Genomic DNA, 13289 nt, shown 5'->3' with positions numbered 1-13289 from the left:
GAGCTCCACCTAAGTGCCAGGTACTGGCCTTGGCATTTGGGATAAAGGAGTGAGTGCTCCTCCTCTCAGGAGCTTCCTTACCGTGAAGAAACAGTTAACAAGCAAAGAAATAGAGGAGATTTCAGCTAATAAGGGTTAGGAAAAAATAAAACAGAGGAGACAAAATGATGATGCCATTGCAGGGGCTACTTTTAAGATTCCAGTTGGATTTTGAAAAGTAGAACTTAGGCTAATGTTGTTACACATGTACAGCAATTTACAGTTTACAAATTGAGGCCAGGTGCAGCGGCTCACGCCTGTAATCCTAGCACTTTGGGAGGCTGAGGCGGACAGATCACTTGAGGTCAGGAGTTCGAGACCAGCCATGGCCAACGTGGCAAAACCCGTCTCTACTAAAAATACAAAAATTAGCCGTGCATGGTGGCGGTTGCCTGTAATCCCAGCAATTTGGGAGACTGAGGCAGGAGAATCACTTGAACCCGGGAGGCAGAGGTTGTAGTAAGCTGAGACCACACTGCAGCACCTTCCAGCCTGGGTGACAGAACAAGACTCTGCTAAAAAAAAAATAAACAAAATAAAATAAAATAAAATAAAATAAAATAAAATAAAATAAATGCTAGCAAGAAAGATATTATTATCCTGACTTTTCAGATGAGAAACTGGAGGTCCACTGAAATTAAGCCACATGCCCAAGGCACTAGTAAATGGCAGATCTGGGGTCTGAATACAAGTTTTCTCTAATTGTCAGTACCAAAGTTTTTCTCACAGTACGCAATACTTTGGAATGTACAGGTAGAGATGGGTAACACTGGGGCCTGGGATAAGGAAATTAGCCATAATTAGGCAAGAAAGGCAGGAAGCACATGCCAAAACATAAACAGAACACAAAAAAGCAAGGAGGGTAACTAACCCCCGCTAAGGTCGTGCGAAACAACTGGTAAGATATAGAGGGGCCTGGCTAGGTGGCTCATGCTGTAATCCCAGCACTTTGGGAGGCCAAGGTGGGCAGATCACTTGAGGTCAGGAATTTGAGACCTGCCTGGCCAATATGGCAAAAACCCCATCTCTACCAAAAGTACAAAAAATTAGCCAGGGCTGGTGGTGCACGCCTGTAATCCCAGCTACTCCGGAGGCTGAGGGAGGTGAATCACTTGAACCTGGGAGGCGGAGGTTCTAGTGAGCCAAGATCCTGCCACTGCACTCCAGCCTGGGCGACAGGGTGAGGCTCTGTTTTAAAAAAAAAAAAAAATATATATATATATATATATACACACACACACACACACACACACACACACACACACACACATATATATGGAGAGAGAGAGAGAGGGAGAGAGAGAGCCTCCAGTCCCACAGCCCCACTTCACAGGGCTGAGATAATCTGCACCCTGATCAGAAGAGAAGGCCTCCTGCCTTGAACGGTTGTTCTTAGCAACTTGGGCTGGGGGGAGCTTTGGGTCACATGTGGTTTCAATCACTGCCTTTATCTGCATCATTATCACTGTATTTGGAAGATGACTGAATCCTCATTCCTATCCCAGGCCTCTCTACATTGTGCAGGGCGTACAAGTCAAATCTGGAAAAGCTGTCTCATCTTTGGCAGGTCAGAAATAGGGAGAGGCTTCAGGAATGTACAGTAATGTCCTACCCATGCCCCTTCCCCGCTTTATTAAAACAAATCTGAAACAACAGAAGTCTGAAACTTTCCACACTGTATCATTTCACACTGCCTTGTTATAACCCTGCCCTTCATCCACACCCCGCTGGAGTTTTTGCAGCCTGAGGGAAGCCGGGAAGTGTCTGCTCCTAGCTTTCAGTCACTCCCATAATAAACAATCACTAAACAGCCGGCTGCCCTAGGCAACTGTCCAGCTTGCCTGAGCCCTGAGACTTTAGCTAGGCCAGAGGGTGGGAGGTGTTCTTTGTAAAGCAGTGTTCGGGATTTGAGACCAGGCAGTTTGACTTTGACCAGAGATACTGTTTGCGAGCCTAGTACATCTTTTGTGGACCTGGAAGATCTTTAGTGGGACTGCTAGTCGGTTACCTGAGTTATCCAAGGAAGTTCTTCCATTGGGGGTGGCAGGAGCTTGGGCCAAGGAGTGGGAGGTCAATGAGGGAAGGACCAACTGTTTGGCACTAATTGTAAATAAGGTCGTTTTCCTGATGCAAGTTTCCCTTCTATAGCTGGGACAGTTGGCAGTTCTACCAGTCTTATGTCCTTAAGAGATATCTTGAAAACCGCCGCCACCACCACCACCACCACCACCACCAAGAGAATAACATCACTTTGAGGGCTGGGGCAAGCTTAAATTAACTGGTTTCTCTGCAGCCATTAGAAAATTTCTTTTTTTTCTGTGAACAGATCTCTTGGAAGCCTTCTTCATAATAGACAGAGGGGGTTCAGGCAAGGCTGCCTAAGTAGATAATGAGGATTTAGGATAGCTGTCTTATACTCTTAGCACAGAGGCAGGCATGAAGAATTGCAACAATTCCTCTTGATTGTAATAATTCCTCTTTATTGTTGGGGTTTAGGGTGTTTCCTTGGTTTTAAAAAAAGATGTGCTATGTAGGGGAGGAGTAACGGGATACTGTTTTAATACTTAGCAGAGAATTGAAATATTGGATCTTGGATTGTGGAAGGAGTGCTGGGAGAGGCAGCTTTCGGATCGGCTGTCGCTTTCTATGAAGTCTTCCTTTCCTCCATGCTTCCCTCTTTCAAAGCATCTTTCTCGAGGCGTTCCGGCAGGCAGCCCAGGAGACTGGATTCTCCAGGGCGCCCGGGGCCGCGCGGCACGGGGCCCCTGCCGGTGCCTCCTTCCCCGGCCGCCGCGTTTCCGCAGGCGCCTCTAATCCCCGGCACGGCGCAGGCCTAGATCCGGGCCTGGGCGCGCCGAGGGGCCGTGGGGCTCGCACCGGGCCGCCCCGCGCTCCACCTGCCCCGCAGCCCGCCGGCCGCACGCAACCTGGCAACCTCGGCTCTCCGCGCCCCCAGCGCCCCCAACGCCGCGCCGGCGCCTCGGCCCGCGGCCGGGGGTTATGAATGGGCGCAGCGGAAGCACCGCCCCCCCCGGACGTGACGCTCGGCCAATGGCAGCGAGGGCTGCGTGGATGGATGAGGTCAGAGCTGTCGTGTCGGGAATGGAATGTGTAAGTGTAACATTCAGAACCGGGTAACATTCGGCGACCGAACGCGGCGGTCGGCAGCGGTCGCGCGGGGGCCTGCGAAGCGCCGCTCTGGGCCGGCACTGCCCGTGGGGAGGACGCGCCGCCGCCGCCACCCAGCGCCGCCGCCACCGCCGCCTCCAGCCGGGCCGCCGCGCGTCCCGGGGGCCGGCCCCGCGAGCGCAGGAGTAAACACCGCCGGAGTCTTGGAGCCGCTGCAGAAGGGAATAAAGAGAGATGCAGGGATTTGTGAGGTTACGGCGCCCCAGCTGCAAGATGCACTAGCCGGCTGAACCCGGGATCGGCTGACTTGTTGGAACCGGAGTGCTCTGCACGGAGAGTGGTGGATGAGTTGAAGTTGCCTTCCCGGGGCTCATTTTCCACGCTGCCGAGAGGAATCCGAGAGGCAAGGCAATCACTTCGTCTTGCCATTGATTGGGTATCGGGAGCTTTTTTTTTTCTCCCCTCTCTCTTTCTTTTCCTCCGTCTTGTTGCATGCAAGAAAATTACAGTCCGCTGCTCGCCCGCCCTGGGTGCGAGATATTCAGCCCCGCTCTCTCCCGTGCATTGTGCAACCCAAAGATGAAAGACCGAAGGGGAGAAAGTTAAAGAAATCGCCCACATGCGCTGGATCAGTCCACGGCTTGGGGAAAGGCATCCAGAGAAGGTGGGAGCGGAGAGTTTGAAGTCTTTACAGGCGGGAAGATGGCGGACTGGAGCTGAAAGTGTTGATTGGGAAACTTGGGTGATTCTTGTGTTTATTTACAATCCTCTTGACCCAGGCAGGACACATGCAGGCCAAAAAACGCTATTTCATCCTGCTCTCAGCTGGCTCTTGTCTCGCCCTTTTGTTTTATTTCGGAGGCTTGCAGTTTAGGGCATCGAGGAGCCACAGCCGGAGAGAAGAGCACAGCGGTCGGAATGGCTTGCACCACCCCAGTCCGGATCATTTCTGGCCCCGCTTCCCGGACGCTCTGCGCCCCTTCGTTCCTTGGGATCAATTGGAAAACGAGGATTCTAGCGTGCACATTTCCCCCCGGCAGAAGCGAGATGCCAACTCGAGCATCTACAAAGGCAAGAAGTGCCGCATGGAGTCCTGCTTCGATTTCACCCTTTGCAAGAAAAACGGCTTCAAAGTCTACGTATACCCGCAGCAAAAAGGGGAGAAAATCGCCGAAAGTTACCAAAACATTCTAGCGGCCATCGAGGGCTCCAGGTTCTACACCTCGGACCCCAGCCAGGCGTGCCTCTTTGTCCTGAGTCTGGATACTTTAGACAGAGACCAGTTGTCACCTCAGTATGTGCACAATTTGAGATCCAAAGTGCAGAGTCTCCACTTGTGGAACAATGGTAGGAATCATTTAATTTTTAATTTATATTCCGGCACTTGGCCTGACTACACCGAGGACGTGGGGTTTGACATCGGCCAGGCGATGCTGGCCAAAGCCAGCATCAGTACTGAAAACTTCCGACCCAACTTTGATGTTTCTATTCCCCTATTTTCTAAGGATCATCCCAGGACAGGAGGGGAGAGGGGGTTTTTGAAGTTCAACACCATCCCTCCTCTCAGGAAGTACATGCTGGTATTCAAGGGGAAGAGGTACCTGACAGGGATAGGGTCAGACACCAGGAATGCCTTATATCACGTCCATAACGGGGAGGACGTTGTGCTCCTCACCACCTGCAAGCATGGCAAAGACTGGCAAAAGCACAAGGATTCTCGCTGTGACAGAGACAACACCGAGTATGAGAAGTAAGTGTCTGGGCTGGCGTGTCTTTGGGAGTCAGCCTTGGGCCCTACCGGCCTTGGTCCAGGTGTGGAGTTGGGGGATGGGGTGGAGGCGGATGAGCCCTCAGTCCTCTTCCCCCTTTGAGCCTGGAACTGAGCAAATCCGGCTCAGGTGTGCAGCTAGAGGCCGGGGACAGAGAGTTGGAGCTCCTCGGGCAAACCGAAAAGCCTGGAGCACCTTCCCGAGCCAAGTAGGTGACCGTATCTCCCTCTTGCTTAGGAAACCTGCAGGGCGGCGTGTCTCCTGTTAAGAGTCGTGGTTTGATCCAAGTTTAGTAACTGCACTTCAGGCATGGGTGCTGTGGTGTTTCTGAGGGTGTCTAGAGACCCGGAGAGGCTGTGATCTACCCAAAGTCCAGAGACCTTCCACCAGAGTGCTGCTTTTGTTTGCTTTTCTCATGAGCGGGGGTACCTACTTTCCCAGGAGTTTTCCCAACTTCACATTTTCTGTAACCCTGTAATTCATGTTAGCAGTAGAAGTGTTTAAATTTTATCCAACTTTGTGTGGCCCTTTCCTCTCTCCCCCATGGCATTGACTTTTACGAAGGGAGACTGTAAACTTGTTGGGCGTGTGGCTTTGCATGCATGCATTCATTCATTCATTCGTTCATTTCTGTACATGTCGTGTCTCTTTCCTAGGATAAACGGTTTTTTTTTTTTTTTTTTTTTTTTAAATCTGGGCCTCAGTCCCACTGTCTAAACTCCAGTTGCTAATTTAGATTTCCCGTTCCCTTTTGTCTTTATCTATTTGCATATAAATTGTAGACAGTTACTCTTTGAATGGGTGTGAGATGCCTCCCTACCCTCTGTAGTGAGGCAAGTTTTGTCCAGTTGCTAAGTAACTGAATTGGTTACTTTGTAGACCTTTTCAGTCTTCCTTTTTCCTTCCCAGTGACAGTAACTGACAGGGGATTTGGAGTCAAAGCTAGATTCCACAAATCTGCTTTACCCTGAGCTTGGTGAGCCAGTTTCCTAGTAGGTGGGGTTGCCGCCCAGACTCTCACTTGTATCTGGCTCTGAAAGAGTTAGTGAGTTCCTACAGTGCATTTCCACGTTACGCCAGTTAAAAACCAGAGCAGCCTTGTGCTACCCAGGGAAGGAAGGGGAACCTCTCAGCTGAGTACAAGAGGAACTGGCAGAGGTTGGCAGATTTTGCAATTGATTCATGAAATGCAGAATAGGGGAAATGCTTCGCAAACCTGATTGGAACAGGAAGGGGTATGGTGGGAAACTGGCCTTGAAATGAAAGGTTTGATTGTTGTCTGTGCATTTTTTTCAGACACTAGGGCCTCTATAGGAGTGATTGGAAGGGAAATTAAAGTCCTCCAAGACTTGATCATAGAGAGTGAAGGAGAAAGTATCAAGCACTCAGATTCAGCTTTCCAACCCTCAATACCTTTTGCTTTTCAGGCATAAGAAAAGCCGGAGACTAAGATCAATTATGAATCCATATTTTCCTCTCATCCAGGGGCAGTTATGTGTGAATGTGCAATTGCAATGGATTACAGTTTTCTCATAAAAGACATTTAAACTATGGTTGGTAATGAACTGCTTTGTTTATACGACATTTACATTGACCTATTCCTGTGGGTGCTTGTAAGAAAAAAATGCTTATAGCCTTTCAGGAATTTCTTTGTCTGGTTTATGGTGGAGTAACTTGAGATGAAGTCTAACCTTTCAGTGTCTTCTAAAACAGTCTCACAGAATTCTGTGGAAGGATTCTGTTCTTCATCCTTCTAAAAGGGCTAAAGCTGAGATTTCAGCTTAGGAAATTTGAATTATATATATTGGAAAATACCCTTAATCCAAGTGAACAATATCTTTCTTACTCTTTTATTCCCAAAATAAATATTACATTTCTACATTTTCTGCGGAATGGAAGCATTTTCCAGAGATCAGCAATGGAGGGAGGGGTTGGTTTCTTTAAAACTTTAATTTTTACTAAATTTAACTAATTTTTGACCTCTTTGTGATCAGGCCAAGAAATATGACACACACACTTTGGTTTATGTTTAAAGACCACAAGGGGTCAGGACCTCAGGATTGGGTGTGATCAGAAAAGTGGCATTTAGTAGAAAAGCAAGTTTGCTCTTTCTCCCAAGCAGGGATCTCTTTGGCAGGGACACTTCTGGATTTTCATTATGTTCCCCTTTTGCATACCTTCCAGCCCTAAACTTGCGTGATAGCCCGGGATGGTGCTGCAAAAGGTTTACATTCACTCGCCTGCTACACCTGGAGTTTTGACTCATTACTCTCAGTGGGTTAGCAGAATTATTTGTCTTTGAGAAATGGTGCTTACAAACTTTATTGCCTTTTATGCTTGATTTTGGAACACATGAAGATGAAGCAAGAACTCTTAAATTTGGAGATACGCTAGCGGAGCAAGCAACGTGTGTTGTGCTCTGGCATGAGAGCAACTACTGTGTTACTTATATTGATGCTTTCTGGAAGATAGCCTTACATATGTGAGATGCAGAACTCCTCAAGTCAAGATAGGCCAATCTCTCCAGTGCTTTAGGCGGAGATGATATTGAAGTTAGGTCTGTAGATGTGATCTGTGTAAGTCTGGCTGCTCATACTCACTCATGTTGTGACTTTTGATTAGTCACTTTGAGCATGAGTTTGGGTTCTGTAGAGTGGGTTTTAGACTGCTTCAGGGGTGCCGTAAGCACTCATTTGGTAATGGCTTGTAAAAACAATCAATTTTCATCTAGCTTATTAGCAAGTGTCCATGGAAAAAAAAACTTCCATTTAGTTTGCTCCCTCAAGCAATCACCTGTAAGTTTCCTTTGGAGTAAACTTAATGGGGTCTGATGACTAGATTGAAAATGTATGGTATTATGGTCAAGTTACAGTATATACAAATATAGAGTATGTACAAATGTATCAACCAAAAAAAGGTTGCTTTTGGTGAAATAGAATATTATGTGTCGGTAAAGAATTTAGTGCTGAATGAGCAATGACTTCTGTCTCACCTGTGCCTTTGCGAAAATTAGACGTTGATTACAAAGGTATAGAAGAGCTAGCTACAAGGAATGAAAGAAAATACTTTTCTCTTGTAAAAGAGAGAAAATAAATTTCTTTTGTCATTTTTTGACCCAGATATCCAGGATTGTATTAAAATATCAATTTTTGTGATGTCTGTAATTATTTTTATCAGTTATATATTTTAACACATGTGGATAATGCCAGCTAAAGTAAGTCACTGCAGTAATTAGATGAGTTGTAATGATGCTTTAGAGAAATGCTTTGTATTTTATGTTCTTTCAGCTGCTTATGCCTCCTTATAGAATTATTGTATTTTTACATGAACTTCTTAGTTCGGATCCTGACAAAGGGCATTATTGTGAAACTTTAGATTCAGCTGTTTGAAATAGAAGAAAGAGAGGGAAAGGAGAGGTGGCTTCTGTCTTTGACCCCCTCCAAGGAAAGCAAGGGTGAATATTTAAAGCTTCTCTGGGAACAGGCAAGATTGTGTGCAATTCTTTTTGATATTTTCCTTTTTCTGTGTTTGCTAACATTGTACCTCACCATCCTGGTATCTTTAAGTGTCTTGGAGGTAAGTGATAATTCAACTTCCAACATCCTGATTTTTACAAATGTAGAAACTGAGGGACAGAATGTTTCAGGGATTTACTTAAGGCAAGAAAACTGTTTAGTGACAAGGGTAGCACTAGAATGCAGGCCCCCTGAATTTTGCCTTGATCTGCAGTCTTTCATTTCTACTCTCAGGCACCCTTGAAAGTTCACCAGCCACGAGGAGATCCTTATTAATGGTGTTTCTTATGGGATTTCTCTTAGAATTCTCCAGTAATCTGATGAAAACTTGGAGGACAACTTTTGCAAAAATAAATGATAAGCGAATAAATAAAAGCACGTACACAATTTGTCATATGGTTTCAGGGACTGACACACACCTCCCACTGAGGGCATCCTCAGACTTACAAACTGTTGCTCTGGGAGTTTACATTTTGCCTGTTTGTTTAGTTGGGTAGGTCTGTGGAGCTGTTTAGTCTAAGTAAGAGTTTTTTGAACCTTTCAATTTGGCCCTAAGGGGTTTAGGGAATAGACCGTGCATTGACTGAATAATAAGTTGAATTACATGCACTTACAGCAAAAAGAAAATATGTGCAAGGCAAGTAAAAATGCTAAATGCTTTTTTCTTTTCTTCCTCATTATCCCAAACTGTATTAACAGACACCTTGAGCAAGTTCATGATCCAGCAGTCAACCTTAGATGAATGTTTTCCTTCTCCAAAATGACAGGTGGGAATTGCGATTCTCAGGTTTTAAATGTAAAACATTACCGCCTTTCTCCCCACAGTTGTACAATAGCACAAAAGCATTTCTAAAATAAACCCAATTAACACAGTTAAAAAATAAGGTAGAGCCAGCCCTATGGAAAATTATGAAGTTGGCAAGTTTGTCTTCTGACACTGAGATTCTGGTTCTCTCCTCTCCTTCCTTTCTCACCTCTTTCTAAACCTGCTTTCTGGAGAGCACCTGAGAACCTCAATCACAAGGAATCCCTGAGTAAAGGTTGGGGTGTTATTTGCTACTTTTAGGGACATTTGTATTATTACCGGATTTGGCCTAGCAAAGGCAGGTTTCCGTGGAGTCTGTGACCTAAGCTAGGGGCCTGCAGGATTTTACTCTACAAATAATGGCTTGCTACTAAGGTTTGGGCAGGTCCTGCCTATTGGAGGCCACCTTTGGTCCCCCAACTGTGATGGCAGCTTTGGATGGCAAAAGGGGAGATGCTACACCTGCAGGTGGTGTTAGTTCTTTCTGTCAGAAGGCTTGAGGATCTGCCTTCCCAGAACACAGTGATAGAAACACCTGCCAATAATGACCTTTAATATGCCAGTGTCACAGCAGAAGTTGTGCTTGGTAGGGCCTGGCTGCTTTGCTCACAACCGTCTTGAAGGTATCTTCTCAGGCTATGTTGCTGATGTGTAAACGGAGGCAAACAGTGGTAAGGTGGCTCGCCTGAGGTTACACAGCCTGTAAGTGGCTGAACTGAGGCTAAAACCCAGGTTTTCTGGCCCAAGTTCTCTGTTCTTTTTACCGAGAAAAGAACATTCATTGCTACCTCACTGCATTGGCTTTGTAGCACTGCGTATTCAGAATGAACCAGGTGAGACAAAGTGGCCATTGGCTTCTGCAGGCTCCTGGGCATGTTTCATGTTCAAACACGAACACGGAAGCTTATGTTTCCATGAGGTTAATAACTACAGGTTGAGCTTCCCTAATCGAAAGGTCCAAAATGCTCCAAAATCTGAAACTTTTGACCACTGACATGAGCATTTTGGATTTCGTATTTTTGAAGTAGGGATGTCCAACTCTTAAGTATACAATGCAGATATCTCAAAAGTTTAAAAGAATCCAAGATTTGAAACACTTTTGGTCTCAAGCATTTCAAGCATTTTAGGCCAAGTCCTTCTCAGCCTAAATTGTGTATCTGAAACAAGGTATTTTCTGAACAAGGTGTTGGAGAAGTAGCTATTGCCATGTAATAATTACCTAGCGCTTCCTTCATGCTCTGGAAGAAAAAAATAGTGCATTTTTTTTTTCTCGGTCATGATGTGAATGTCGTATGCAGTGGCCACGTCATCAGAACAGGTGTGCCGACCCCCTGCATGGAACATGTACATGCTTCAGGTTGTGTGGAATTAACTTTCTTTAGATAAGAGATAACCAACATTCATTTCGGATAACATATATTCAACCTGTAATTGTTTTTATTTAAAAGCTCTTCCACCTTGACCAGGTTCCTGTAATAAACAGGGATTCCCTCCACACTAGAAGATTTGATAAGTACCTGTTATTTGAATTTACCCTTATTAGTTCATATAACCTTTCAACAACAGCATGAGTTAGGTTATAGCCCCATTTTACAGATTAGAATGTAGGCCCCTGAGAGAGTAAAGTAACAAGCTCAATGTCACATCTAGTGAGTAAATGACAGGGTTCCTACCAGGGTACTTAGATTCCAAAGTCCGTTCTCTTCTACAAAATGTTACCACCTTAAAGAATCAAACAGTTTCTACCTGTTACATATTAACTTTTAACAAGGGAAGCGTGAGTCAGATGTTTGTATATGGATCTTTTTCCCATTGCTTTACTTTATGAACATGTTTCCCGAGGAAAAAGTTTGGCTCAGAGATGTCATAAAGATGGCCCCTAAATCTGACATTTAAGCACTGAACTCCTTGAATTCTTCTGTTCAAGGGGCATTGGAATTGTTTCTGTGTAGCTTCTGCTTGTAATTCTCTCCTAGGGTTCTTCTGAGAAAAGTGAGGAAGCTGATTAGCCATCTGTCTGCATGACCTTTCCCCTACTGCTAGCATCCTGCAGGGTGTCCCTCTGTGATTCTAAGTGAAAGTGAACCCTGGAGATGTCACTGCAGGTGGATGGGGATCAGAGTGACTGCTGCCCTAGGTAGATATTGTGATCCAATAGAATAGAAATGAAAGGCCTATGGGAATATTCTGGTTCTGGAACATACCACACCCAGCACCTCCAGGACCTAAGGCTCTTTAAAAGAAAAACAGTGCTTAAAAAATGATAAACGTTATACACAGGCTGAGCACAGTGGCTCATACCGGTAATCCCAGCACTTTGGGAGGCCAAGGCGGGAGGATTGCTTGAGCCCAGAAGTTCTAGATCATACTAGCCTGGGTAACACAGTGAGATCTTATCTTTACTAAAGATCAACAAATTAGCTGGGCATGGTGGTGCACACCTGTAGTCCCAGCTGCTTGGGTGACTGAGGTGGGAGGATTGCTTGAGTCTGGGACATTGAGGCTGTGGTGACCGATGATGGCACCACTGCACTCCACCCTGGACAATAGAGCAAGACCTCTTTCTTTCTTTCTTTCTTTCTTTCTTTCTTTCTTTCTTTCTTTCTTTCTTTCTTTCTTTCTTTCTTTCTCTCTCTCTCTCTTTCTCTCTCTCTCTCTCTCTCTCTCTTTCTTCCTTTCCTTTCCTTTTTTACTTTTCTTTGAGACGGTTTCCCTCTTGTTGCGCAGGCTAGAGTGCAATGGCACGATCTCGGCTCACCACAACGTCTTCCTCCCGGCTTCAAGTGATTCTACTGCCTCAGCCTCCCGGGTAGCTAGGATTAGAGGCATGTGCCACCACACCCGGCTAATTTTGTATTTTTAGTAGAGATGGGGTTTCTCCATGTGGTCAGGCTGGTCTTGAACTCCCGACCTCAGGTGATCCGGCCACCTCGGCCTCCCAAAGTGCTGAGATTACAGGCATGAGCCACCGAGCCGGCTGACCTTGTCTTTCAAAGAAAGAAAGAAAGAAAGAAAGAAAAAGTATGCATAGCCTTTGTGGAAGATTGGGAAAATACAGAAGATTGGAATACGTAATTAAATTTCTTCCCTAATTCTAAGTGTTAGCCACTGTTGATAAACTTTGATGTAGTCAGTCTATTCTAGCACATATATATACCTGTATGTTTACATAGCTCTGTCTCTGCATATCCAAGTACCCTGGATAGATAGGTTATTATTTAATTAATGATGAGTAAATAATGAATTCAACACATTTTTCTTAAGTGTCTTGTTTGTTCCAGACACATATGTGTTGCAGCTGGGGCTACTTCGGCAAACAAAACAAACTCCTACCCGTTCACCTTACCATTCTAGTCTGTCAGTTTTCTAAAGTCGTCAGACTTCAAATGTATTTTTGGATGTTGTTTTCTTCTTAACATTATCCAAGGACATTTTTCTGTTCTGCTAAATTGTTTTGAAAATAGGATTTTTAAGGTGTGATTTTTTTTTTCCTAACCCATGGTTGGACCAGAGTTTGTCTAACCATTTACATTTTCTTACATATATTTTACTTATTTATTATGATTTTGAGACAGAGTCTCACTCTGTCACCCAGGCTGGAGTGCAGTGGTGCGATATTGGCTTACCGCAACCTTCCCTTCCTGAGTTCAAGATATTCTCTTGCCTCAGCCTCCAGAGTAGATGGGATTACAGGCACCCACCACCATGCCTGGCTAACTCCTGACCTCAGATGGATTACAGGCGTGAGCTACAGCACCCAGCCTTCTTACATATTTAACTTGCTTTTTTTTTTTTTCTCATTAGAAATAGTCTGTGATGAGTTTCACCTTGTTGAGTGTTTTCCTCTTGACTAGGGTCTCTCTCTCAAAACACAATACAGAACTTCCTGTCCTGTCCCCGCTAACTCCCCACTCCAATCCCATTCTGGGCTGTAGCTGTTTTTAAGGTGAACACCCATTTAGTGAAGTAGCCATCATTACATGACTGCCTAGATAAACATTTGTAGGTGTTAATTGGTCCTGCCAGGGGGCC

At 45.3% G+C, this 13289-nt stretch overlaps 1 protein-coding gene across 1 annotated transcript in view; it reads left to right on the top strand.

Annotated features, from left to right (window-relative positions):
• The first annotated feature begins 3106 nt into the window (after positions 1-3106).
• The window catches only part of EXT1 (exostosin glycosyltransferase 1), a 318792-nt gene continuing 308609 nt past the window's right edge, over positions 3107-13289 (top strand). The window contains exon 1 of the mRNA XM_025393756.1: positions 3107-4918. Coding sequence (XP_025249541.1) covers positions 3957-4918 — 962 coding nt within the window. The 5' untranslated portion in view covers positions 3107-3956. The remainder of the gene's footprint in view (positions 4919-13289) is intronic.

Source organism: Theropithecus gelada, chromosome 8 (genome assembly GCF_003255815.1).
Source record: "Theropithecus gelada isolate Dixy chromosome 8, Tgel_1.0, whole genome shotgun sequence".
NCBI lineage: Eukaryota > Metazoa > Chordata > Mammalia > Primates > Cercopithecidae > Theropithecus > Theropithecus gelada.
This window is presented reverse-complemented; position numbering and strand designations above follow the sequence as displayed.